The sequence below is a fragment of the Nymphalis io genome, chromosome Z (genome assembly GCF_905147045.1).
Source record: "Nymphalis io chromosome Z, ilAglIoxx1.1, whole genome shotgun sequence".
NCBI lineage: Eukaryota > Metazoa > Arthropoda > Insecta > Lepidoptera > Nymphalidae > Nymphalis > Nymphalis io.
In genome coordinates this window covers 1,967,522-1,992,755 of record NC_065918.1, presented here as the reverse complement: position 1 = coordinate 1,992,755, position 25,234 = coordinate 1,967,522, and the positions used below count along the sequence as shown (strand labels likewise).

General features: G+C 32.0%; 1 protein-coding gene across 1 annotated transcript; it reads left to right on the top strand.

The window, feature by feature from the left end:
- Positions 1 to 765: 765 nt before the first annotated feature.
- Positions 766 to 24,981, top strand: LOC126780591 (uncharacterized). Its single transcript, XM_050505194.1, has 9 exons — positions 766 to 824; positions 11,583 to 11,684; positions 12,630 to 12,829; positions 18,040 to 18,144; positions 19,645 to 19,815; positions 19,936 to 20,184; positions 21,527 to 21,672; positions 22,843 to 22,939; positions 24,922 to 24,981. Exons 2-9 carry the CDS (start codon positions 11,585 to 11,587, stop codon positions 24,979 to 24,981), a joined length of 1,128 nt encoding a protein of 375 aa, XP_050361151.1. The 5' UTR covers positions 766 to 824; positions 11,583 to 11,584.
- The last annotated feature ends 253 nt before the right edge of the window (positions 24,982 to 25,234 follow it).

Genomic DNA, 25,234 nt, shown 5'->3' with positions numbered 1-25,234 from the left:
TCCCCTCAGGGGACAAAGGTAATCTCGCCCCCCCGCACCCCTCGCTAGTGCATACGGCAGCGCGAGCCCATTCCGGCTGCCGTCCTCCTCAGCGCCGTCTGAAATAAGACAAGCGAGATCCTCACCTCACGCATCCACGGCCCCAGGGTTACGCCCTATCTTTTAAGTCCCGGGTGTCGGGGCTGAGGGAGGGTCTGCCGTCTCCTTCTGGACCATGATGGTCTCACAGAAGGAGGCTACGGCCTTCACACCGATTCCCTGCGGAGCATCGCCGACACGAGTTCTCGCATAGACAGGTCTTGTCCGACTTCGCGGACTAGGACTTCCCTCTCCGCATTCCACGGTGGGCACGCCTCCAGCGTATGCTGAGCGGTATCCCGGTCCGCACCGCAGTGGTGGCACATCGCCGACGATTCGTGTCCGATCTAACACAGGTATTCTCCAAAACAACCGTGCCCGGTCATTTCCTGCGTAAGTCGGAAGGTGACTCGTCAGTTTCGTCTCATCCAGGTTTCGAAAGCTGGCAGGATCACTCCAACGACGTTTTGCGCGGGTACCGTTCTTCGCAGAGACGTCCGGTAAGTACCTGCGTCAACCTGAACAAGAGCGTGTCTCGTTTTCACTTCCACTGTCGCCAGGCCCGCCGTGGGGGACCACAGGTCCTTCTTCTATCGGGCTATCAGGGCTTGCTGGGCTAGAGCCCTGATCCGCCTCACTTCCGCCCACCCTGGATGGTATCCACGGTCTCTCACCTCGGTCCGGAAGTGGTACACCTCTGCGAGCACTTCCGCCTGGAGTTCCCAAGGCGGGTCGCCCGCGAGTAGGTAAGTAGATATATTAGTTCCTCGAGTGTAAAATGTTTCATTAGGCGACACAACATAAAATACCAATATACATTTTATAACTGGGTACCTGTATATGTAGAAAAAACTTAAATTATAAATAAAAACGCTTTATGAGCCCTGAGCAAACAGTATTATCTTAAGAAAATATACCACTGAGCCCATCCAGACAGGTGATGTACCTACATCGTAACGTCATATACATTTATAAAAAAATTTGATCTCAAAACTTATAATTATCATATCGTAATTTTTATGCGCACCTCGAATGCGAAGCGGCGAGGTAGATACAGCTCTATTATCGCTAGAAAATTAAAACCGCGGTTTACTTAGCTTTATTGATTTTTATAATGCTTTGAAAGATTAGAGAATTCTGAAATGAGAATTAAAATAGAATTAAAAGAATATTAGTTCATTAACTGATTAGATGTAGGAACTAAATAATTAGATAGCTTCAATAGTAGCTAGCAAGGCTGTAGATCCCAAAGTTCTGGATCTATCTCCAGGTCGGGCCAATAAAAAAATATGTTAATTTTTGTTAAGAAATTATAAGTAGTAGCCCAGAGTTTGCAGGTTAGCAGTATTACATACCCCTGCAATTGCGAAGCATGTATATCCGTTGGTTATGTGCCTAAGCTCTTTTCGGTCGTGTCGGATTGACCGTCCCACTTGTGTTTGTACACATATTTGGGCACTATGTCTTGCATAGTTGGCTAGTCTCTCTTAAGGATGGTCGTAAGTACACACTCAAAAGACAAAATCAGGTAAGTATGAATATAGAAGAGCAAAGTTTTTTTTTAATATGTGCTTTGACCTTTTAGAAAAATTATAGGTATTGTTAGATCAGTAGCCTAATAAAAGGATTTTTAAGTTTTCCATATCCTTATAAAAGGATATGGAAGGTATAGGGTATTTACTTGGTTATATCAATTCGACATTGTTCCAAAGCGAACAATGTTAAATGAATTGTAAGAGATCAGCTGATTCCTGTATTAGTGCGGTAGTTTAACAGTCCAGATTGTAATACAATAGAGATTGTATGACACATAGTGAGTAAATCGGATTATCTGATAAAAAAGTCACAAACAACAACGTTATGAGTTATGACGTTTTTATAGAATATTCGAGAAATATTTGTCTGTAGTGTGATAAGTGATAGAATCAATAAGAGCTATTAAATAGCAGTAGTAGAGCTATACAATAGATAACCAAGTCTTACCAATCACTCATTAGTTGTTCAATTACAATATTTATAGTTATGTTAACTATACATATATTATATCTTAGCTATCACTTTTTCTGTTTCTATTCAATTGTCCATGAAAGTACAAGGAGATTCTGAATGTTTTTTTGTGAAATATTACAGACATAAAAACCAATTCATGATAATTCCAAATTCGATAAAATATTACGTCAACATGCAGAGGATTGTAGACGCAACCCTACGATACACGTGAATCTTTCATTATTACTAGCGTGATGGATGAATACTTTATTAGTTTATATTTTTATGTCTACTACCGTTATTTAAAAATATGTAATTAAATCCCCGAGAGCTACCATAAATTAACTATTACCGTTAACTGTTTTAATTTTATTTTTTAATTAAAATTATTTGATGTATTTATCCATTAAATAACATAGGTATATTTATTTATGCGGATATGGATTTTATATAGATATTACTATATTCTAGAATGATCTTTATAAAAATTATGGTATATTTTATTATTTTGCCAGTGTATTCCAAATACAATAACTAGCGATTTTGTTTGTTAAATTATGTTTAAATAAGTTAATTGCTATTTTGTAACCTAAACAATCTGGCCGTTGTTGGTTGTTAACTTCTCGATTGTCGAAGCCATCTTGTAAAAGTTTTTTGTCAACAGTAATGGTAATTTTTGTATTTATCCGTAATAAATAAAATGAACAAACAATTAAAAATTACTAATTTTTATAGGAGTGTGATCAAAGGTCGAGTAAAGGTAGAACTCAAACAGTAAGTCCTATTTTTTTTTTAATGGAAGACTACTAAGAACCTTTGTTTTAATTATACCGTCGGTCTGGTCTCGATTGCAAAAGAGAATAAAAATAAATCTCTTAGGATCGCTCGATACTCTAACGCCCTTAGTAAAATACGTTTCTAAAAACTAAAACATTATTACTGATCTGGCTGCAGATATAAGTGTAGTTTCTGCTGTATATTTTTGTATACCATTATTTATAATTATATTATTGAGTGTTTTAATTGTAAAAAGATTTTGGAAAATATCGCTATATTTCCAAAAATCTTAAACTCCTTTAACCTTTAGCGAAATATATATTTTTTTATTTAAATAAGAATTTACGATAAATAAACCTGATGTTGTAAAGAAGTATAAAGTACTTCGAAGTTTATGCGCCACCGAGCATGGAATCTTATAAGATGATACTTAAACTTGTAATTACAGTTACACACTTCCCTTCGGTTTGGAAGTCGGAACACAATACTACAAAGTATTACAATTTGGCTGCAGAACAATTAGTGGCAGGACGTACAATATTTTAAAATTTTTGCCAACCAAAATAATATAACAAATAATATAAAACAAAAAAATACTTTATTCAATATAAAATCATGACACCAACTTATTGATTGTTAAATTAGAAATTACTACCGGTTCGGAAAGGAAATATCTTGACCTAAGAAGAACCGGCGAAAGTAAATAAATAATTTACTAACAATAATATGTTTATCATAATATTCATAAAATAAGGTGCATAATGAAACAAACCTATACCAATTATTTGAAAAACAAGTGGGTGACTTGCGACCACAGACGAGTACCTACCTATTCAGTTAAATCAGTCATTTTTACCGTAAGGAATAACATTTTACAAAGGAAACTTTTACACAAACGAAATCTTTTATAAAGAAGTATTGGAAAATAAGAACAATGTCTCACTTTTATTTTTCAAGACAATTCACACCAAGTTTCAAATGAATATAGCGACGCAATACGCTATTCTTATAAGAACTTACCAACCCGCATCACCCCCTGATAGGGGTGGGCTTAGGCGGGCAAAATAGGTGCTTTAATATTATATTATTTAGTAATTATGTTAAAAAATATTCAAAAAAATCATTAATGTTATAAATATTCTTCTAAGTTGAAAGTGGATTTATCTATAAAAATATTAAGTCGATCTATTGTGACTAGCAATATCACTGTGTACGTAATAATTATGGAGAAAGATTTTAAGCATTTAAAAAAAAAATAGTACAATTAATATATTTTTGAGATGTATAGATTATCCAAATTAAATCTGTAGCATTGTGTAGCGTATACCTGAATAATAAAAATATCAATACAATAATTGAATATATACATTTATAAAGGAAAACAAATCGCTCTAGACAATAACAAACGTCTCACTAATTTACTTTGTGTTGAAGCAAACAAGATATTTCGAATACATTTACGAGAAATTGACGTTAATATTAATTTGAAATGCATATATTATCAATTTTCAGCGTCTTTGACTGCGACGCAATCATTGCTCTAGCAAAATCGTATTTAGCTTTTGCGAATACGCGAGTCTGCGAATCTAAATTTATGTGCAATATGGAAATCAATTTAATTTTATTAGAAAAATGAGGAAAACTCGAAAAAGAAAATTTCACTATAAATTGTTAAAAAAATATATTTTTATGTATTAATAGTATCTAATTTATTAAAAGAAGAACAACATCAACTGTGCAAAACATTGTACATATAGCTGATATAATACAAATGTTCATAGTTTCATTTTTTCTTGGAATACCGTCTGAATAAAATACATGAAGAGCTAAGACTGTACTTAATAGATTCAATCCAATACCCGCAATTAAAAAGGAAGCTTCTATAACCTTGTCAGGGTATAGTTGTAAACCAGACTCCAAGAGAATGCCCAAGATGACTATGGAGAACCCACCACATACTCCTAGCATAATGAAATGGTCAATTCTTGTTAAATCTTGGCTTTCCGAATTAAAAAAATATCCTAAAGCCATTAACACTAAGGTAAAACTGCGTAAAATCATTGGCATAATCTGATAAGCCATAGTTAAGTTAATTAACATTTCAAAAAGAAACACGTTAGACGAATTCTTTGGAAAACCAAAGACTTAGATAAACTTTCTAGAAACATTAATCATTTACTTTATTCACGTGATTCATTAAAATAAATATGTGTCAAGTCAATATTTTGTAAAACAGATTAAAAAAATTGCCCTTGTTTTTGATACTCTTTATGGGCGTCGACAATTTTTTTTTTAATTTGTGCCTATATTATATTTTAATACCATACCGTTTTTTTGACAGATTTATACGGATTACATAAGTCTATATATACTTTTTGACACAGACTTAAGTACTACAAAGGATCGTAATGACAATTTATTACCGTTTTTCATACAAATATTGAAAATGTATATTTTAATTTTTATTTTAACTTCTTTTATGGTTGTTGTTACAATGTATTGTGATACTGGTAATAAAACGGTGGGGGTTTTCAATTATTGTTCTCACCCCGATTGTTCCTTAAAAAACCAGCATACCTTGTGTGTTGCTAAGAATAAACATAGTCCAAGATTATTTGCTTCGGGAATGACAACATGGATGAAATATCAAATTCTGCAACTACACAATCGACACAGAGATAATATAGCTCTGGGACTTGAGGCAGGTCAACCGCCAGCTGCTAACATGCGTAAAATGTACTGGGATTACGAACTTGAAGAAATAGCAGAAATATGGGCACGGCAGTGTCAAAAAAGGCACGATGAATGTAGAAATACGATAAGATTCAATGTTATCCAAAACATGGATGTCAGACCGATACTGCCTCGGGTGACCGTTGCCCAGATATTAGCAGACGCTGTTGGTGCTTGGTTTTCGGGTTCTAGAACTCTTCCTCCCGAATACGTTTGGTCTTTTAAGCCAAGTAACTGCAGTGCTTCTGGTGGATGTAACGCTCATTGGTATTCCGCCGCAGATTGGGCGTCCACTTGGCGAATAGGTTGTTCGCAATCTATATGTACAGTTAAACAAAGTTCTTGCGTCTTATTTAGAAAGAAAAGGACACCACGACCCCAAATTAATAATTCGATGAAAAACTTTACGCAAAGTCTTAAAAAAGAAAATTTATTACGTAGAACGAAATATATGACATTAGCCCAATCGTCACGACTAGAAGACTTTGCAACAACAATTAAAAACAGTTATCAGGAATCGCCTTTGTACCGCGGTAAGTTGAATTCGTTTGACAAAGAAAATAAGAAAAGAGAACCCAATGTTATGGCTTACATATTCTGTAATTACGGACCCGCTGGTAATATTGACGGATTTCCAATATACGAACCTGGAGTGACTTGCAGTAACTGTCCATACGGAACCCGATGTGGCGTTGGAACTAATAGAGGATTATGTGCCCTTTTAAGTGATCCCGAGAATCAATCGAAATAAAATTATTTAATACAGTTATTTAAAACTCTCATTAAAAGTTTGTTTCTTTCCAATTTCTGAACTTTTTTAACTTTTAATAGTGATATGGAACTTATTTATTATGATAGATGGAAGACGTGTTACAAAGTTTTACAAAGTTGACGAAATAGAATTTATTGGCAAAGATTTGTATATATATATATATATATGATATACATAAACGTAACATAATTTAAGCAAACAAAACCTCCTTAAACAAATTATTTATATAATATTATATTGAAACATGATTTTCATTAAATTAAAAATTACCACATACGATTACGATTAAAAAGTAACATTGTCATTATCAAAAATGGCGTATGAAAAGCTATTGGGTAGTAACGGCCATACAGCGGCTATCTTGGCTAGGCACGAGGTACGGACGAAGCAGTTGCTGTTCGGGGTTGTATTACTTTAATCAAATCAAACATTTTTGGTCTTCTAAAGAGTGAGATATGAACTTCTATAATATGAATAATATGTAAAATGGAAATTATATTTATAGTTAGAATATACGTCAGTTAATAATAGTCTCGAACATTTAGATTTAATGTTTAAAAAAGCTTTTTATCTGTGTAATAGGTATACAGATGCAAATGCATTCTTTGCAATTTACGTACATATTATTTTACAGTGAAAATGAAAAGAAAATAAGCCTGCAATAATTATTAATTATGGGTGTGTGTGCGAATGTCACTATTATATTGTATAATTGTGATTCAAATATTGTTTTCAAGCTTCACTTAAAATTATAAAAATAAATCATTTAATAAAAATAATATTATACACACTGTTTTGTACTGTACAGTAATAAAAATATTGGACATGTATATTTAAATTCGTGATTTTAGTAAGTAATTATTCTGGACAAAACAATAGTTGAAACTGTAATTGGAGTATAGCTCACTAATAAAACTAAATTAGTTTACAAAAATAAGTAGATGTTCATACACAACTCATATCATCCTCGACGTGAAGGAAGCCTGCATATCTCTGATGATGATAAAACATTTGTATCCTCAATTAGGTATTTTAGTCTGAATCCCACCCACCCGCTCATCAGATTTTCTACCGCAAAACAGCAGTACTTGGTATTGTTGTGTTCCGGTGTGAAGGGTGAGTGAGCCAGTGTAATTACAAGCACAAGGGACATAACATAAGATGTTCCCAAGGTTGGTGGCGCATTGGCGATGTGAGCGATGGTTAACATTTCTTACAATGCCAATGTCTATGGTCGTCCGTCTACCTACTCTATAAAAAAATGATCGGATTTACAGCAATTCTTGTAAGCTCTATTTGTAAGGCAATCATATTTTTGACGTGGAGTGTGCGTCAGTGGTGCCTTGTTGAAAAGGTTGGTGCCCGCGGGATAACAGCCGAGGTAGTCGCTGTTTTCCTCACATGTACCGATCTGGAACTTGCAATCAAAGAAACCTCTTAAATATGTACAAAACGAATTAAATTAAAATATTGCTTATAAAGCACTTTTTATTTGTAAAATAAAATGAATAAATACCATCGGCTAGATAGTTACTAACGATAAAAACCGAACCAAGAACCTTATTACATACTCTTTTCCATTAATGTTATTTTTATATAATATTAATTAAATATAAAGGATAACCTACTCGCATGAAAATCAATGAATATTAACTCATCTATGTAGTCCCCGATATGCAAATCAATTCAAGGATAGAACGAGGGGTAGCACGCTTGCACTCCTTTCTTTACTGTTTGACATTATGTATTTTCTTTATCATTTTAGGACTTTAACAAACATTTTCGGGACTTAAGATATTGATATAAATGTTGTTTCAAATATGGACATAAATAAGACAATAATAAATTACACAAAGGTATGCACGTATGCACATAAGACAATATACTCATAGACACAATTTACTTATCCTTATATATATTATAAATGTGAAAGTGTGTTTGTTTGTTTTTTAAACACGGCCAATGAGCGTATGGGCTAACTTATGGTAATGGTATGGTATGGTATCGTGTATGAGTAATAGTTTTCGTTCCAAATTTATAGATTATATTCTCTCCGACTACGTTGACAAAATGAGCTATATCTCAAAAACTCTACGCCATAAAAACATAATTTATATTATAATCATGTAGATTTTAAAATTATAAACTGAAAAAGAATATTGTCATATCGAAAGTAGTTTTTGTCATGAAACTCGAAAAACAAACTAACAAACAAAATTAATGTTAGTACGATATGATTACACGTAAATAAAATGACTTGATATCTAAGAGTGGATTGAAGATTACTCACACCTGGGGAATAGATCAGCAATTTACAAATGTGTTGTTAGGTTCGTCTTTTTAACAGTTATTGATTTAATTAATAATTGCATTTTTATCTTGTTATATAAATATTTTCGTCATATTTTCTTTGGAATATTATATTTCAACTATTAAACTTAAAAAAAGGCAAGATATGCCAGCATTTCGATAAATATTTTATACTTAACTTTTGCTTCCGGCGCTATTTCTTTTTGTTTTCTCTGGCTTGTAAAAAAACACAGTTTTATGGGTATGAGGTCTATCAGGCAATGAGAAAATAAATTTTAGAGGCAACTTGTTTTAAGAGTGCTTGAAATCGAGCGCCGTTTCTGTAAGCGCTAAAATGTTGTGATCAGTCTAACCTGTTTTCCATAAAAAACTGTTTTGAATACGCCTTCACCTCAAGAAGTAGATCCGGGATTGAGTCTCGAACTCTATAATTAGTATATTCTCAACCAGTTGGTTCTGATTAAATATTAATTTACTCTATTAAAATTATACAACAACAACAACAACAATTTGTAGTGTTAATTGTCTAATACGCAATGTAAAACGAAAATTACAACTAGAAACAAAATAAAATGTAGGAATCGCAGATAAGAAAATATTTCGTATTTAATTTGATGCTTCGGGCAAATGATTCGTGAAGAGCGGCTTCAGTATGATGTGTAGGCAGAACTCAGGTACAAACACAGGATAAAATAACGATTTGATTAATTAACGTACATAATATATTACTTAATTATTACGACGATTACCATCTAGGTATAGGTAGTGGTATGCAAGCCCGACTGATTCCACTCACCTATCAGTAGGGATTGATTTGTGTACCAACGGTCAATGGACGGTGATCACGTTCCATTAAACATATAATCCGCCTGCCTGTAAAAGAAAAACCTTAAAACAACATTGAAGTAATTACAATTTTATTCAGCTCTGTTATGTGTAAATATAAACATGGACCAAGCGCATTGCTGGATTAATATACAGATACTGGTATTGAAATCAAAGCGAAAAAACTAATTACTTTATTGCACAGATTTATCTAGTTTTGTATGGCTTTTATTGCTGTTGTGTAAGCCGTACACTATTTTATCGAAATGAATGGTCAGTATTCCTGAGATATGGTAAATAGAAATAGAACAAACAGTACTATCATAAAACATGTTGTTTGTAAATCAATAAATAAAAAATATTTTTTAAATTATTTGACTTCTTAGGATTCGTATTGTAGGTATAGAACGCGCTAACATATCGCATCAGTGTTTTATCCCGACAGAAAAAGATGCATTAGATAAATAAAAATATTTGAAATGTAGAAGCAAAGAAAAAGGCCTACAATTCAACCACGTGCGTAAAATCCGCTCAGTCAAAAGGTAGTCAAAACACCTCAAGTAGAGTAACTTAAGTCTTGTGTTAAAATTCAGTATAGTTTGACCTACTTTCAATTATTCGAAATGAGGTATAGAGATAATTATTCAAGAGATAATTCGATTAAAAAGGCATTAGATAATGAAATATTTTTTTTTTTAAAAAGCGAATTGGCGACGTTATATGATCTTAAAAGTGGCCTGGGAGTCCTAAGTACCAAATATGATCGTTTAAAATCCGACCCTACGGATTTTCCTTCTTAGCAGCGAATATAACGATGTATCAAATAGATTTACTTTAATTGAACAACATTAGCGTAAATTAAAAATAAACGCAATGCGCTGCAATCTACCGCTACCGATGACTAGAGCCAGATATGAAATAGCGGCTGTTAGTAAAATCAATACAAAAAAAAAATAGTCAAGATAACCCTACCAAGTCTCCTATTAATTACAAGTGTAGAAACAAGTAAACGTTTTGTAGACTTTATTACTCTCAATAACTTGTCCTAATAAAACAATGTAAAGAATTACAATAACTGAAATCCCGACTTAATTCTGAGTAACTGCGGAGATATTTCCATAAATGAAAGCCTAAAACCATTAACCAAATTGGTTTACATCATCCTTCTTTAAAAATTGACATAATACCTAATAATTATTCACATACTAATAAAAAATAGTTTGCTTCACATAACTTTATTAATTCACTGAAAGTTAAGTCAAATAGATTGGGAATTGGAGTTATCTCCATTAAGAAATATCGGTATGGCTGTGGCGCGATTTTATGATTAGCTTACTATTGTTATCAATTCTACCGTCCCTAAAACAAAACCGCGTGACTTAAAATACTCAAAATATTAATTGCAGAACACAATATAATTCGGAAATGATACAAAGTATAAAGAAATCCTAGAGATCACCTAGAACTTAGATGTGCTTAATCTGATAGAGTGGAAACCTTGAGAGTTTCCTGCTATGGCAACTTTGTGAATAAATATCCAAAGAGATTTTGATTCATCAGGATCCATCTATTTTCAATGGGTTTTACTTCTTTAATGTTAAATGTTTATGGTTGAAATGCTAATAATGTATTTATAAAATTTAAAATTAAAATTAATAATATTAAAAAAAAAAAATTAAAAATATTTATGTATATGTTGATGAATATAGACTAATATTAATATAAATAGTTTTTGCGTGAATGTTGAAAGAAAACAAACAATAATCTAATATTATCCTAACTCTTTATAATGTAAAGTGTGATATATTACCGAGGCGCCACGATACTCGTCTCGCCTGTTTACCTCCGATTGCTTGTTAATATTCATAAAAATTGCTCAGTGAGTGCACATCGTGAGCTTTCGTAATTTAATATATTTCCCTGGCCCTGGTCGAAATATTCTTTTTGGCAAATATATGCAACCGATCTGACATATATAAAACCTCTTTAGTGTTCGTAAAAAAAAAGGGAACCAATAAAACGTCATTTTATATTATAGTAAATATAAAGCTATAAAATCAATTTTGATATTTTAATTGTAATTTATACATTTTTGAAGGCATGTTGTCCGCTGCTAAAGTGCGTATTCATGGAATGCAAGATGAGAATTGGGTTATCAAGGATAAAATTAATCAATACCGAGGACTCATCAAACTATACGGTGAGAATTGCTTTGGGTAGAATTAACTATCCAAATCACATTATGAGAATTCATTTAATACCTGTAAATATGCGTTCATACTCCAATACAACTTAATACTATATTAACGTATTGGAAGCTAGATTAGAAGTATAGTACAGTATTTGTAGCATTAAATAGTTTTTTCACATGTATATAAGCAATGTTGTTGTAGTATGTGTAGTATGTGTATATTTACCATTAAGTAAATTTGTATAATTGCTCAATACTACTACTACTACAAATAACAATGAATCTACATTGCAAATATTTGTTATAATAATAGTCTGTTTGAGAACAGCAGTCTTTCGGGGAGCTTTACTGTTCAAACTCACTCCTCTCGGCTTCAGTAAGCGCTTTTATCACAGTCCAGTTTCTGCAACATATCCAATGTATTTCCGTAAAAAGTTATTAATGATATCAAGCAGTACTTGCTTTTTGAAAAACTCATTTGCTTAAGTATACTCCAAATGTTTTTCAGTGTAGAAATATGAGTTGAAATGTTCCTATTTTTATTACAGATGAAAAAACAAACGCATAAATAATATTTTTTATTAAAAAAAATATCTATTCTCGTAAACTCGTTCTACTTAAACCGCTTTCGTCTGAAATAGGTAGCTAAAATGTAAACGTTTTATCTGACTTATTGGTTGTGAGTAGAATAACAATTGCGTTATTTAAGTTTTCATAACTTTACAGATCTACCTTGTATCTTTCCTCGCTCCTCGCTCTCTCTATTTTCTATAGCGTACGAAGTCTTAGAATATTTTTATTGTTACAAGTTTTATATTTTAATCAGGTCTAGTTATCTATACTTTTTTTTAAAACCTCTTTAATCATAAAATTAATTTTACAAATTTTATACGTTCGATAATTAATTTTTTTTAATATTATATAATAATGAAACGTATTTTTTGTTGTATTTAGAAAGAGATCGTAAGATTCATGAAGGCGATCTGGCTAAGCAGAAAAAACGCTATTGCCGCGATATTCGGCAATTACGAAAGGATATTACGAGCAAACGTGAAGAATTGCAAGTAGCAGTGTATGGAGACAAGCAGTTTCTACGAAATGCTTTCCAAGAGCATCGACGGTTACAGCTCACGTATATGAATAGCCAAGCCGATGTAAGAATTTTAAATTAATTTGTGTCATTCTGTTTTATTGCTATAATTTTCCGGGCAGAAAATAAGACTAGTGAGTTAAAGGCACCCAATAATTTGGTTTCAAATTAATTTTGTAAGGATACATTAAAAGGCTCTTGATGCAACTACGAATCAATTTATAGACAGTAAAACTTTAAATGATACTAGGTCCATTTGTAACTGATAAATACTGACTGTCATTTTCATATAGTTAAGTTAACTTTTGGTTGTCGCACTAATTGAATTGAATTTTTTTTTACATGCGAATTTGTATTAATTTTATTTTAATAATTATATTTCAAAGTGCTCCCTACTTTTGATGTGAAACATAGTGTAAGACCGAATCGTATGCCGTATACAACGTTCTCTTATGACGTCATGTCCCCTCTCCGCCAGCGCTCTCTAATCCCTTGTGTGTGTGGCCCGTATCTTATATACTTCGTTGATTTATATATAATATTACAATAAAAATTGGAAAAATGTATTTATTATATTAAAGAATGTTTTTATTTCATTTACTCCATATTAATACATATCGATGTTTTACATCTGTCGAGCCGTCACTTGTTTTTATATTTTATTTACTTTAGTTAGATTTTATAAAGTGCCAATGCTTAATTTTTCTTTATGATACTATAAAAAAAGTATCTAAATATATTTGTACAAATGTTGTGATTCCTCTCAATCGAAACGACCAATCATTTCGTATACGACAAGCGCCTAATAGTGACGGATCGTTGAAATTATCTTGATGATTAATTGAAGCGAGAAATCGCTCCGTGTATAGTCCGATTAATCATATCCCGATTTAATTTTATCATATGTTCCAATGGAAAGTCTAATTTAATTTCTACTATTTTAAAGTCCTTCAAAAATTAACAGCCTCTTTTATATGAATGATTACAAAATGTTTCGTTGAATGGTGGGTACATAATTGTGATGTTTTAATAGAAAATGACCTCACGTTTTTAAATTGTTTTCATATGTTAGCAAAAGTTACTTTGGCAGAGATAAATGATAATAATCAATTTTATTATTATACTTTTAGTTTACGAATTCGTTTTTTTTTTGTTTCTTTTGAAGTAATGAAAGAACTACTATCAATTATGGCTAAGTTATTATAGTTGAAGCTATAGCTTCAACTATAATAACGTTTACGTGTATGTTATACGAGTTTCTATTTAGCTGAATTTGCAACTATAATATGAAGGAGTGAAACACGTATTTATTCTTTGTGCTTCATTTTCTGGTGAACGTCGCCAAATCCTTACCTAAACTTTGTAATGAATATATGTAGATCTTTTTTTTTAAATAACGGTCTTAATTAAATAAATAACTGCCACACGACGATGACGAAACCTACTAGAAAAATTAAAAATTCAACTATTAGTCTGGTCCGAATTGACAAAAAATTGTAAATTAATATTTTACCACAGATTACAAAATCCTACGTCGATTAAAAAAAAATAAAATTTGATTCCAGTACACAAATAATAATAATTGGTTCAAAATATAAAACATTATTATATAATATCAACATATATACGCTACCAATGTCCTAAGTGCTAGTATCTAGCAACGTCCTATTATTAAATTAGTATAATCTATTAAGCCTGTATAGATGGAAGATAGAATACAGCGTTTGTATTGTATTTGCATTGTATTTGTCATTGTTTGAACGTGTATTCAACCTGAAATGCACGTAATGGATGAAGTGGATTAGGCATTACCTACAGCATTGCAATTGAGATTTTGCGAGTAGAGAGAATCAAAGTTAATAGTAAAGCGTATTATCATTCGTTCACTCGATGCGGTACGGATAATTGCTTTCTTAAATAATAATAATAAAATTTTATTTACACCCAAAAGAATCATGTACACAATTTGTTTGCAGTATTATCTAAATCTAGATTTTTTTTACGTTAGCAACAATGACGGATTGTATATCATTCGTATAGTTCTTGTACTAATAACTGATGAAATGAGCCGAGATAGCCCAGTGGTTAGAACGCGTGAATCTTAGCCGATGATCGTGGGTTTGAACCCGGGCAAGCAGCACTGAATTTTCATGTGCTTAATTTGTGTTTATAATTCATCACGAACTTGATCTTATCTAATTAAACTATAAATAAAGATAAAACTAAACAATTTAATGCCAACTTTATTAAAACCTTCAACTAAGGAATGGTAACCATTAAAGTTAAAAGTAATAAACTATAAAAATTTTAACAAAAATATTAATTAAGAAGTTAAGACTAATACAAAAAAATTACAAGAATAACGACAACGCTAACTGATGAACAAACGCGAATGCTAAAATGGAAGAAGGACTACTCCGCAAAATCTGGACACAGCGAATCAAAAATTGATGTATTTAGTTCAACCGATTTAGATGACATAAAGACTAAAACTTGAAATATATCTTAAAATAATTCATTTTTTTTTTGTAATTTTTAGCCGTTTCAAAGATTAGCCTCGACAAGCATAACTTACAATTGTCTGTCTAGACAAACAAAAATTTAAAAATGTTTGTTTTGGTTTTGATAAATTGCAAATAGCCATATTAACTTTGAATGAGTCAGTTATTTTGAATACACTTCAATTTTATTTATTTGTGTGTATAGATAAAATTGAGAAAATGTACATGTTAAGGTTTAATTAAAACGGATTTGGAATGCATGTAACGCCTTCAATACAGAGTAATAATGATTCCATTACTTAGATAATAGCTTTCGCACGGCACACGTCACACTAGAGTGTTAGAGGCGGCCTGCCTTTGTCTACTCTCTGTAGTTCGTAAGCTATTAACTAAAGGATTATTTTGAAATTACACTATAACACTGAAAATGAAATTCACAATTTTTCGATAATTTACAATCTGTCTTGATTTATTATACACTAACTTACAATTGACCTTGACAAGGAAAATAAAAAATTTTGCTACACTACTTTTGCCCAAAAAATAAATAAAAACCAACATCAAAAAAATTCCTGAATGGACGCTTTTAATAAAAACTTGATAATATTCAAATCCAATAAAATTGCGATGGGATTTTTACAGATGGCTGAGAAAGATCATAAGAAATTTTGGTCGACAATTTCGTTTCGAATTCTAAGCCTCCCGATATAACATCTAAAAATCATCATTTTCGGTTAAAATGCATAGGCATTTTTTGACGTAATGACTGGACCGTTAAGCTTTTGTTTATTTAGTGCTGAAATTAAATATTCACGAATCAATAAAAGAACCAAAATTAGCATAATATTTATATGTCATCACATATATGATTAAATATATTTAGTATTGATATTTTTTATATTATAATATAGTTAGGAGCTAGCTACTTTGACTTCTATTAAGGCGTTGTTACAAAAAAGACGCGCGCTAATTTTAAACCGCCATTTTGTTGGTGGACAGAAGATAAAGTAGTAAGTATTCATTATTGGCGCGACTTGTGATTTGTTGAATGTATTCAATTGTGTTATTTGAATTTTTAAGAGTAATTGAGTGAGTAATTTACATCAATTTGTATGATTTGGTTTTCTATTTTTAAAAAGACCAATTCGAGGCTATTTTAAAATCATTTACACTTGTGGATTCTAACTGGATACTAATATATATATATATAATCTTTACTACGATCCTACTTGTGAACGTCTGCAAATTTTGTCTTTATCAGGGCTTTGCCTTTGTTCATTTTGTATATTTTAAGTACAGCCATTTCAAAATTATTAAGGATTTATTTATTTAGTATTTTTGGCCTGCGGCTTAGCCCGCGTCTGCGAGGGAGGGGGAAGTACCCTATGTCCTTTTCTGTACCCAATAAAAGTTTCATGATAAGCGATCGAGTAGTACGCGTAACAAATAAACAAACAAACTCAGTTTCGCATTTATAATATTAGTAAGGATTATTAGGAAGGCAAATAGTTACAAAATACACAGTAAAATATCAAATTAAAATAAAATCAAGTCTTCACAAATGCTTAAATCAAAACACAATACAATAATGCTACATATTTAGTTTTAGTTTTTGGAATACGGACAAAAATACTTGAATTTTACAGGTGAACTCGTCTAATTACCAAACATACTATATAATTACGTAATGCAGGATACCTGATTATAATTGTCATGCACGAAATCATTTCTTAAATAAAAATGATACAGAGCATTTATATTCTATAACATCTCATAATTTCAAGAAAATATGTAATTTTCATAATGGTTCCATTAACAAAATGTTTTAATACAAATTGCTGAGACCTCAGGGAGTACATTAACTTACCGTATTAAAATATGTAGTTTTACAAAATAAGTCTGCAGACAACTAACGCGATAAATTCGCGCTATATAACGTTGGGAAACAGTTAACGTGAATTAAGTTGTTGTAAGTTTTATTACGGAAAATATAAATATTTTGTTGTTTATTACTTACTGTCTTGTTATATAATATATCATTACTTTGTATTCCCGTTTGAAGTGTGTGTCAGTATATCTAAAGGCACAAGGGAAATAACATCTTAGATCCCAAGGTTGCTGGCGCAATGTCGCTATTGCATATTAAGTAATATTTCTTCAATGCCTATAGGCAATGGTAACCACTTTTTACAAGACCATTGATAGTGTAGTTATAGGTTTCGATTCCATTGTCTAAGATATACATGATTTTTGATCATCAATACTTGGTAATACTTGGTATTGTTGTGTTCCAGTTTGAAGGGTGAGTGAGCCAGTGTAATTACAAGCACAATGGACATAACATCTTAGTTCCCAAGGTTGGTGGCGCATTGTTTGGAAACTGCTAGTATAAACAATAGCGCTATTTTAAACATCTCAAAAAAGTACGGAATGCGTTTTAATGTTGTAAACATTGACTAGCTGTCAGTCCCGGTTTCGTCCGGGTGAAATAAGAAATTTACAAATGTTTTTTTAACATCTTAGTTCCCAAGGTTGGTGGCGCATTGGTGATGTAAGCGATGTTTAACACTTCTTACAATACCACTTATCATCAGGTGGCCCATATGCTCGTCCGCCTTCCTATTCTACATATAAAAAAAAAACTTGCCCTCAGAAACCCAAATCATTGACAGTGTTTGCGGTCTTATCTTATATATCTTATTAATTTCGTAACAAATACTGTTGTAATGATTAATTAAAATGTATGCTAACTTAACAATTCCAATGATTTCAGACAGTATTAGAGAGTATTCATCAAGAAAATTTTAATAAACGTAAACAGCTCGATAGAATCAGATACACGAAAAAGAGGAAAATGGAACAATTTCGCCAAATACAAGTAAATAGATTATTTATTACGTAACTATAATTATATTAGTGCTAGTTCGACGCGCCACCCCAATGCAGTTTCTACTAACTATGTGTGAAGGGGATGGGGCTGGAGTTGGATACTCCACGTCCTTTTCCATACACCTGACAACGTGTTTGCATAATAATAGATGGAGTAGTTAAGACGTAACGTAGACAATATAAATATGAATTAATAATATGAATATTTATTATATTCATATAAATTAGTAGTTTAGCATTGTTAATATGTATTTTTATACAAACTAATGCTCGCTTAGTAGTTGAAATTCGACCGTAATCATTATTGAAGATTCGAGAAAAACATTATTATGTTTTGAATGTTTTTTTCCTACTCTTATTTCTTAAATTTTATCGATAACACCGAATATCGTCAATAGCTACCAAACAAATATAACGTAAATCGGTTGACAAAAAAAAAGAAGAGAAAAATGCACTGAACTGTCTTTGTCTGTCTTGTTCTGTGTTTTGTCCTTGCCTACTTTTACATATATTTACATATTATAACGTGAAAATGTTATTTTTTGTCCGTAATTCACGCAAAATCTACTTATATATAAGTTTGAGAAGGAACTTTCAAACAGGTTATACTTTCAGTACGGAAAAAGGTTATTTTTTAAATGTTATTATGTGAATCTATTGAGACATAGTGTTGATCCGGGTGCTTATCTACCGAATGCTGCAATAGATATAACTATAACCCCAACTAAATTTCAAAATTTTGAACCAAATAGACTGCGACTGTCACATATCCTGTGTTTGTGTGTATGTGTGTGTGTGTGTGTGTTCTTCGTGTCCTTATAGAAATGAATAACATATTAATGTTATGCATTATATATAAATAATCATAGCTGTTAAAAAATTGTAATTTGGATCAGTAGGTTTAGAGATATTTGAATAGACGCATGAAAAAACATGGGCGTAAGGCGTGCGGCTATAATATATAAGCGATATGGATGGATGGATTGCATGGCTAGATATCGATTGTATTATAATAATGGTTAATATTAAAAATGATTATAGAGCATAACTCAGTTTTTTTATGTAAAATCAGATATGTTGTATGAAGAATGCAATAACTTTGAAAGGATGTACCTCCATTTGGAGTATTTTATTTATTTTATTTTAAACTCGTGAATAAAGATGTAGGGAATCGGCAGTACCAACAATAAAACCTAGATTTTGTGTAGAGATTGAAAAATACCCTGAAACTATTCGAGAGTAAATCAATAATAGCTGGTTCCCCGGCCTGACAAGTTAATACACGTGCTTTATTCTGAAATATAGAGTAATGCCTACGTGAACGATATTGGAATTACTAATACTAAAATGTACGCTTATAATGATGTACAAAAAAATATTTTAATTGCGCTATTTTGAGTATTAAATGTACAAAATAAGCTTATTTCTTTTTATCAATATTTCAAAGTTACTTAGAGATATATTAATCTGAGCATATTTTTATTTAAAGCTCCAGTCGGCTGAGTTGAGGGATCGTCTCCTTTACGAAGTCGGCGGAAAACTCCCTGCCGAAAAAAAGGAACAGGCGGTCGCTAATTATGTCCAAAGAGCCAATATTAAAAAGAACGCAGCTTTAGCCATAAAGGTCATGTATAAGAAAATATTGGATATCCTTAAGAAGGTACGTAATAAGAAAAGTTAAATTTATTCGCTGTTCTTAAAATATATTTCAGCAAAATAATATGCTCTACTATGACAAGAAAAAAAAACATTATTTATTGTGGTATACCCTTTTATATAGGATTCTTCATACTTCACCGTAGTTTTGGAAGCGCTTAAATTGGACTGTCGCGCGCAAGGCAAGTGCTTAATGGGGGCTACTGAGATGGGACAGCTAGCTATGGAATACTTGGATGATAGAAAATTTGAGTTTAGTAAATTGGAAAAGGAAATAAAAGCAAATATGAAGGAAAGAGAAAGAACTCTGAAGCTAGTAAGAAGAGAAGTAGCCTTCTTAACTGACTCGTTTCCCAATTTAATAAGAAAGGAGGTACAATTATATTTTCTACTTTGTTGTAGCAATTTATAAAATGTTAATTATTTTATTCACAATGTAACGTGACCTCGCTTAATTAATTAGGGACAAATTGTAATCTCTTCGTGTACTATTGTTTATTTTAAATAAATCACCAACGGGATGGGTGAATTTCCAATCTCTTCGCTTTGTAGGCCCCAATTGAATAGCCCGAGGCACTCAATACCAGCAGGCTTTGTCAAAACCAGCTTTTGAAACAGGTAGAGGATTTCGAATTAGTTCATATTTTATTCACAAAATGACTACCAACGTTTTTATTTCGATTTAAATATAAAATGTTATTCATAAATATAAGTACATATGTATGTAATTTGTTTATTTTTCTGTATCGCAAGAGTTAGATTAAAAGTTAAAACGTTTTAAAGCAATTTTCGTTTATTTTTTATCGTTACAGCAGTGGTTGCTAACATGAGCGTAACATTACGGAACAGCCAGGGATAACTCAATTTTAGTTTAGCTCTGGAAACACGAAGTTAGGCAAAGTTTTAATTGAATTAATTATTATATAGATTTAATGAGTTAGGTTTTTAGAGTGACGTAAGTTATTTGACTTTGACGATATGCGTTTTTTAAAGAGAGATAATTTACAATAGTCATTAACCATCAGTCATTAAACGATTTTTTTCGGTTATTAATTTATAATGATATATTTAGTTTTTATAAAAAAAAAAAAACATGTAAGTATTTTAGGCATAAATTTATATATACGTATGAAACAGCTTCTCCTCAAAATGAGGAGAGGAGGCCTTTAGCCCAGCAGTGGGACATTCACAGGCTGTTTCGGTTTCGGTATGAAACACCTACAATTCGTAACCTACCAACTACCAAATTTAAGCAGTCGTTAAAAATTTATAATTCAATTTAAGGCTAATAAAGGAAGGGTATTGACACGGCCTCATTCCGCACCAGATTAACAAAAAATAATATGTCATACGATTTGATGTTTTTTTTATATATCCTAAAAGCAGACTGTGTCTTATAATAAAATATATTTATAAGAGAAAAGAAACCGCAATTAATATTGTGCTTTGTGACCTGGAATTTTCTTTCAAAATGATACATTTTTATTATGTGTTTTATACAGAGCGCAAACAATAAACTCTTTCATTCTTTTTACTACTCAATATATTGAAAAATAATATTAACCGCAACGTTCCTTTGACTTTCATAATTTCACACAAATTCAATATTGGAAAATATATTGTTTGAGTATTACTGCCATTTATGGCTAAAACAAATGTAAAAAAAAGTAATTCATAACATTAATGTGACGACGAACGTAATAACGTTTCTATAGGAAGCAACAAATCTAGATGATTTGTATGAAGATGATGACGCAATCAGTCAACATTCTGTCCACTGGGAGCTTGAAGAGGTAATGGGAATCTGCAAACGATTGCAGAAAGCGACGTTGGTTCCATCCTTTGAAAAAATTCTTTTGAGGTAAATAACATTAATAAGGACATAATATTTTATTGCTTTTGCTATTTGATTACTGACAATTGCTTTGAAACTTTTCATGACGACGATGATGATTTGATTAGTTACAGATTAAGTCACTAGTGAAGTCTTGTAATAAAATAATATTTTGTTAAAATTCCAGTATTTCTTCATAAAGTATTTTTTGTCTTTTATTTAAAAATCATGGTAGTCGTAATGTCTTGGCCTTAGCCCGTGTTTGCTATTGCATAGTTCGCACGTTTTAATAATAAAGTGAAAGCACAATATCTCGTTCTTCCACTAAAACTTAAATAACTAATAATAACGAAAACTAAGTGATGCTTCCCCAGATTTGAATCTCAATAAACATCCACGTGTAGTACATTTAACACGTTGGTTAATAATATTGCCTGTAGGTCTGTCTTAAAAATTGCTTGATCAATTCAATGAAAATGCATAACTATATATAAATATAAGTTTACGCCAATGTTTTAGTATATTTTTTATAATATACAAGAGAACGGCAAATTATTGCGGTGCACCGTACACGGTACCGTGCTGTGCCGTCTCCCGGCAGCGGCGCTGTGCCGTTACACGGTGCCGGTGCCGCTGCCGCGGCCGACATGGGTCCACGCCCTTATTCCGCCACGCCGCACATTTGCGGTTTTTCATCTGAGACACGTAGGCTTCCTCACGGTGTATTTCTTCACTGCCGACCATGAGCTAAAATGAAGCATATGATGGCTCATATCCTTTTTTTAAATAACCTTTAATTATCCATCTTTTATTATGCACACCTTTGTTTTTTTTTTCTAAATTGATTGAAATGTAGATTGTACTATATTACTAATGTTGTTATAAATATAGTTAGTTTTTTATTAGTTATAAGGTGGGTGTGTTTGTTTGGTACTTAACTACCCAACCGATCATCATGAAATTTTACATACATGTTGTCAGGGGAACAGAAAAGGACATATGGTACCTAATTCTCCCCCACGCTGGCGAAGCTACGAGCGGAAACTAGTAAACTACTTGTAATTATATATGTATTGTTATAAAAACTGTTATGATCTGCAAGCGAGTTAAATAACTAAGTGATGCAGGGGTGGTGGTGGTGGGTACATGCCTAGATTGAATCGGCGATAATATTAATATTATTAAAAATATGTGCAGATTGAAAGAACAACGCTACCAAACGGAGCGTCTCATGACGCAGCTGACTCTTAATAGTATGAAGAGAGATGCGCTTATGGAAGACCGCAAGCATGCGGTAATAATGCTCGACTCACTAAAAAACATGGGACAAGAGAGAACCGCGCAGTTAGTATGTTTACTTTAAATCTTGTAACATTCATGAGCTAAAGGAGTAGTATGTAAATAAAACTAAATGTGACGCAATGCGACTAGAACATAATTATATTATATAAATTTAATTCCGTCGTAGTTTTAGACCAAGCCCTCAAACAGAGACGACGTTCGTCAAAGGCATGTGGCAAAATTGGTATTGTAATGCGCAACTACATACTCATGAGTAAATAATACTGAACTAAACTTCCATTTTAGGTTAACCATTATTATATCGTCCATTCAAATGGAAGCACAATTTGAAATCGCTTTGACTATAACCAAAGAGCAAAATGACTGACGGGTTTTCAATAATAATTTTGTATACGTATAAATAAACGATATTGACATGAGTTTACATAGGCTTAGCGGTTTCAAATGTTGTGGGCGTACCTTAATTAAATGCTATTTCATCAGCGCAATGTTCACTTAGTAATTTATGTGGAATATGTTACAATAAAAAGTACAAATTGTTACAAAAATAGAAGTATATACCATGAAAAGGAATAACAAAAACGCTTTTTCATAATTCTTGAACCGGAAAATCTTCCGGAAAGTATTACATTTTGTTCTTAGTCAGAATGCCTTACGTCACTTAGGTCATGAAGTGGGAAATCTTGACACATACAATTGTGCAGCATCTTTTTTAAATATGAATTAAGCATTAAAAGTGTTTGCTTTTAAGTCTTGCTAAGTTTTTTACTATGGTCTTTTTTTTATTTACAAGTGACATTGAGAAATATAAATAAATACGTCTTAAGTATACAATTATTATTGACTGTATAGTCTTTATTCTTTAATTAAAAAGGTCAATCAAAAATTAAATAACGTTATAAAGAATTTATTAGATTCCAGTATTTTTATTAGATTTCCGTATATATTTGCATGAATCTATTTATGAACCAAACAAGTTCTCTATGCGGGTAAACATGAAAATAAAGAGGCGTTCTGTTACGGGGCTTAATTAGCGTTAGACTGGGCTTTTTTGAAAGAAAAGCCTCTTTTTTTTTTATTCACTGTTGGTCATTATGCTCGTTTAGGCACGAAGGAACGATGAAAACAACGATATGTTTTATAAAAACGTTCCAATTATGCGGCTACTATAAGTATTTTGGCGGAAACTCAATGTGAATCTCTCCAATTAAGGATTTGCGGATTTTTCCAAAAAGGATTTTACACATTGATAAAAAACATTAAAAAAAACCTTATTCTTGATATTACCAAATTCTATAGTTTTTGCTTTAAACAGCGTATCCGCACTCTCAGTTTCGAACATTTATTTTTATATATTATGTATAAAAGCTTACAACGATTTTTATCGTTTTAAAAATTCATAATGGATGGCATTAAGGGTTATTAATTTTTAACAAACCTTTAATTTCATGGTATAGCCAGCATCCCGGGTTTTCCTCTCGATTAGCGTTGTTTACCGACCGCCGTCCAGAGGATCGAGACGGGGGCTTGTCTGGGACGTTGATGTTTGTAATTTTTTATGGTGACAATATCTGTCGGAACAAAAATATCTAAAATTGTAATACCAAATTAGTGTCACGAGTACATACACATATAGTAATTAAAATGTTTGAAACATCAATTGAATCACAATATGCAAATCGACGTTTTACAGGCCTTGAGAAAACCTAAAAGTATTTATTTTAGTATCCTAATAATAATAGTGTCCTATTCCTGATAATAATGTTTGGATCAACATCCGACAATATGGTGCGCAATCTTTACCTTTAATTTGCCTTAATTATCGGTGTAATGGAAACTATAACGATGGAAAACGTTCCGCTAAAACGGGATTGTTTGATTGGCTGTTTGACGTTGCAATAACAAATATATTATTGTTACTTGTGGATCACAAATACAACTTCTTATAGTGTGACTCTACTCACTCTGGCACAGGACACTTCTCGACTGTCCGGGAAGCGTATGCTCCCGGCCACTCTACCCGCCAGATGCTGAGCGGATATTTATTAATTACAATATACTACAACAAATATTGACAAAAAACGACATTTTTAAAACAATATTTTTACTACAGTGCATTGATTAATAATTACTATTTAAAATGGCAGCCTTTAATGTTTTCTAGAAAATAGTTCATAATTCCTAATCAATCATGTGTTACAGTTGAAATGGAAATTGCAATTAAAACCAAAAAATACATGACCAAGATAAGACCACTGTAAGCGGTTTTAAGTCAGCTATCCTCGTT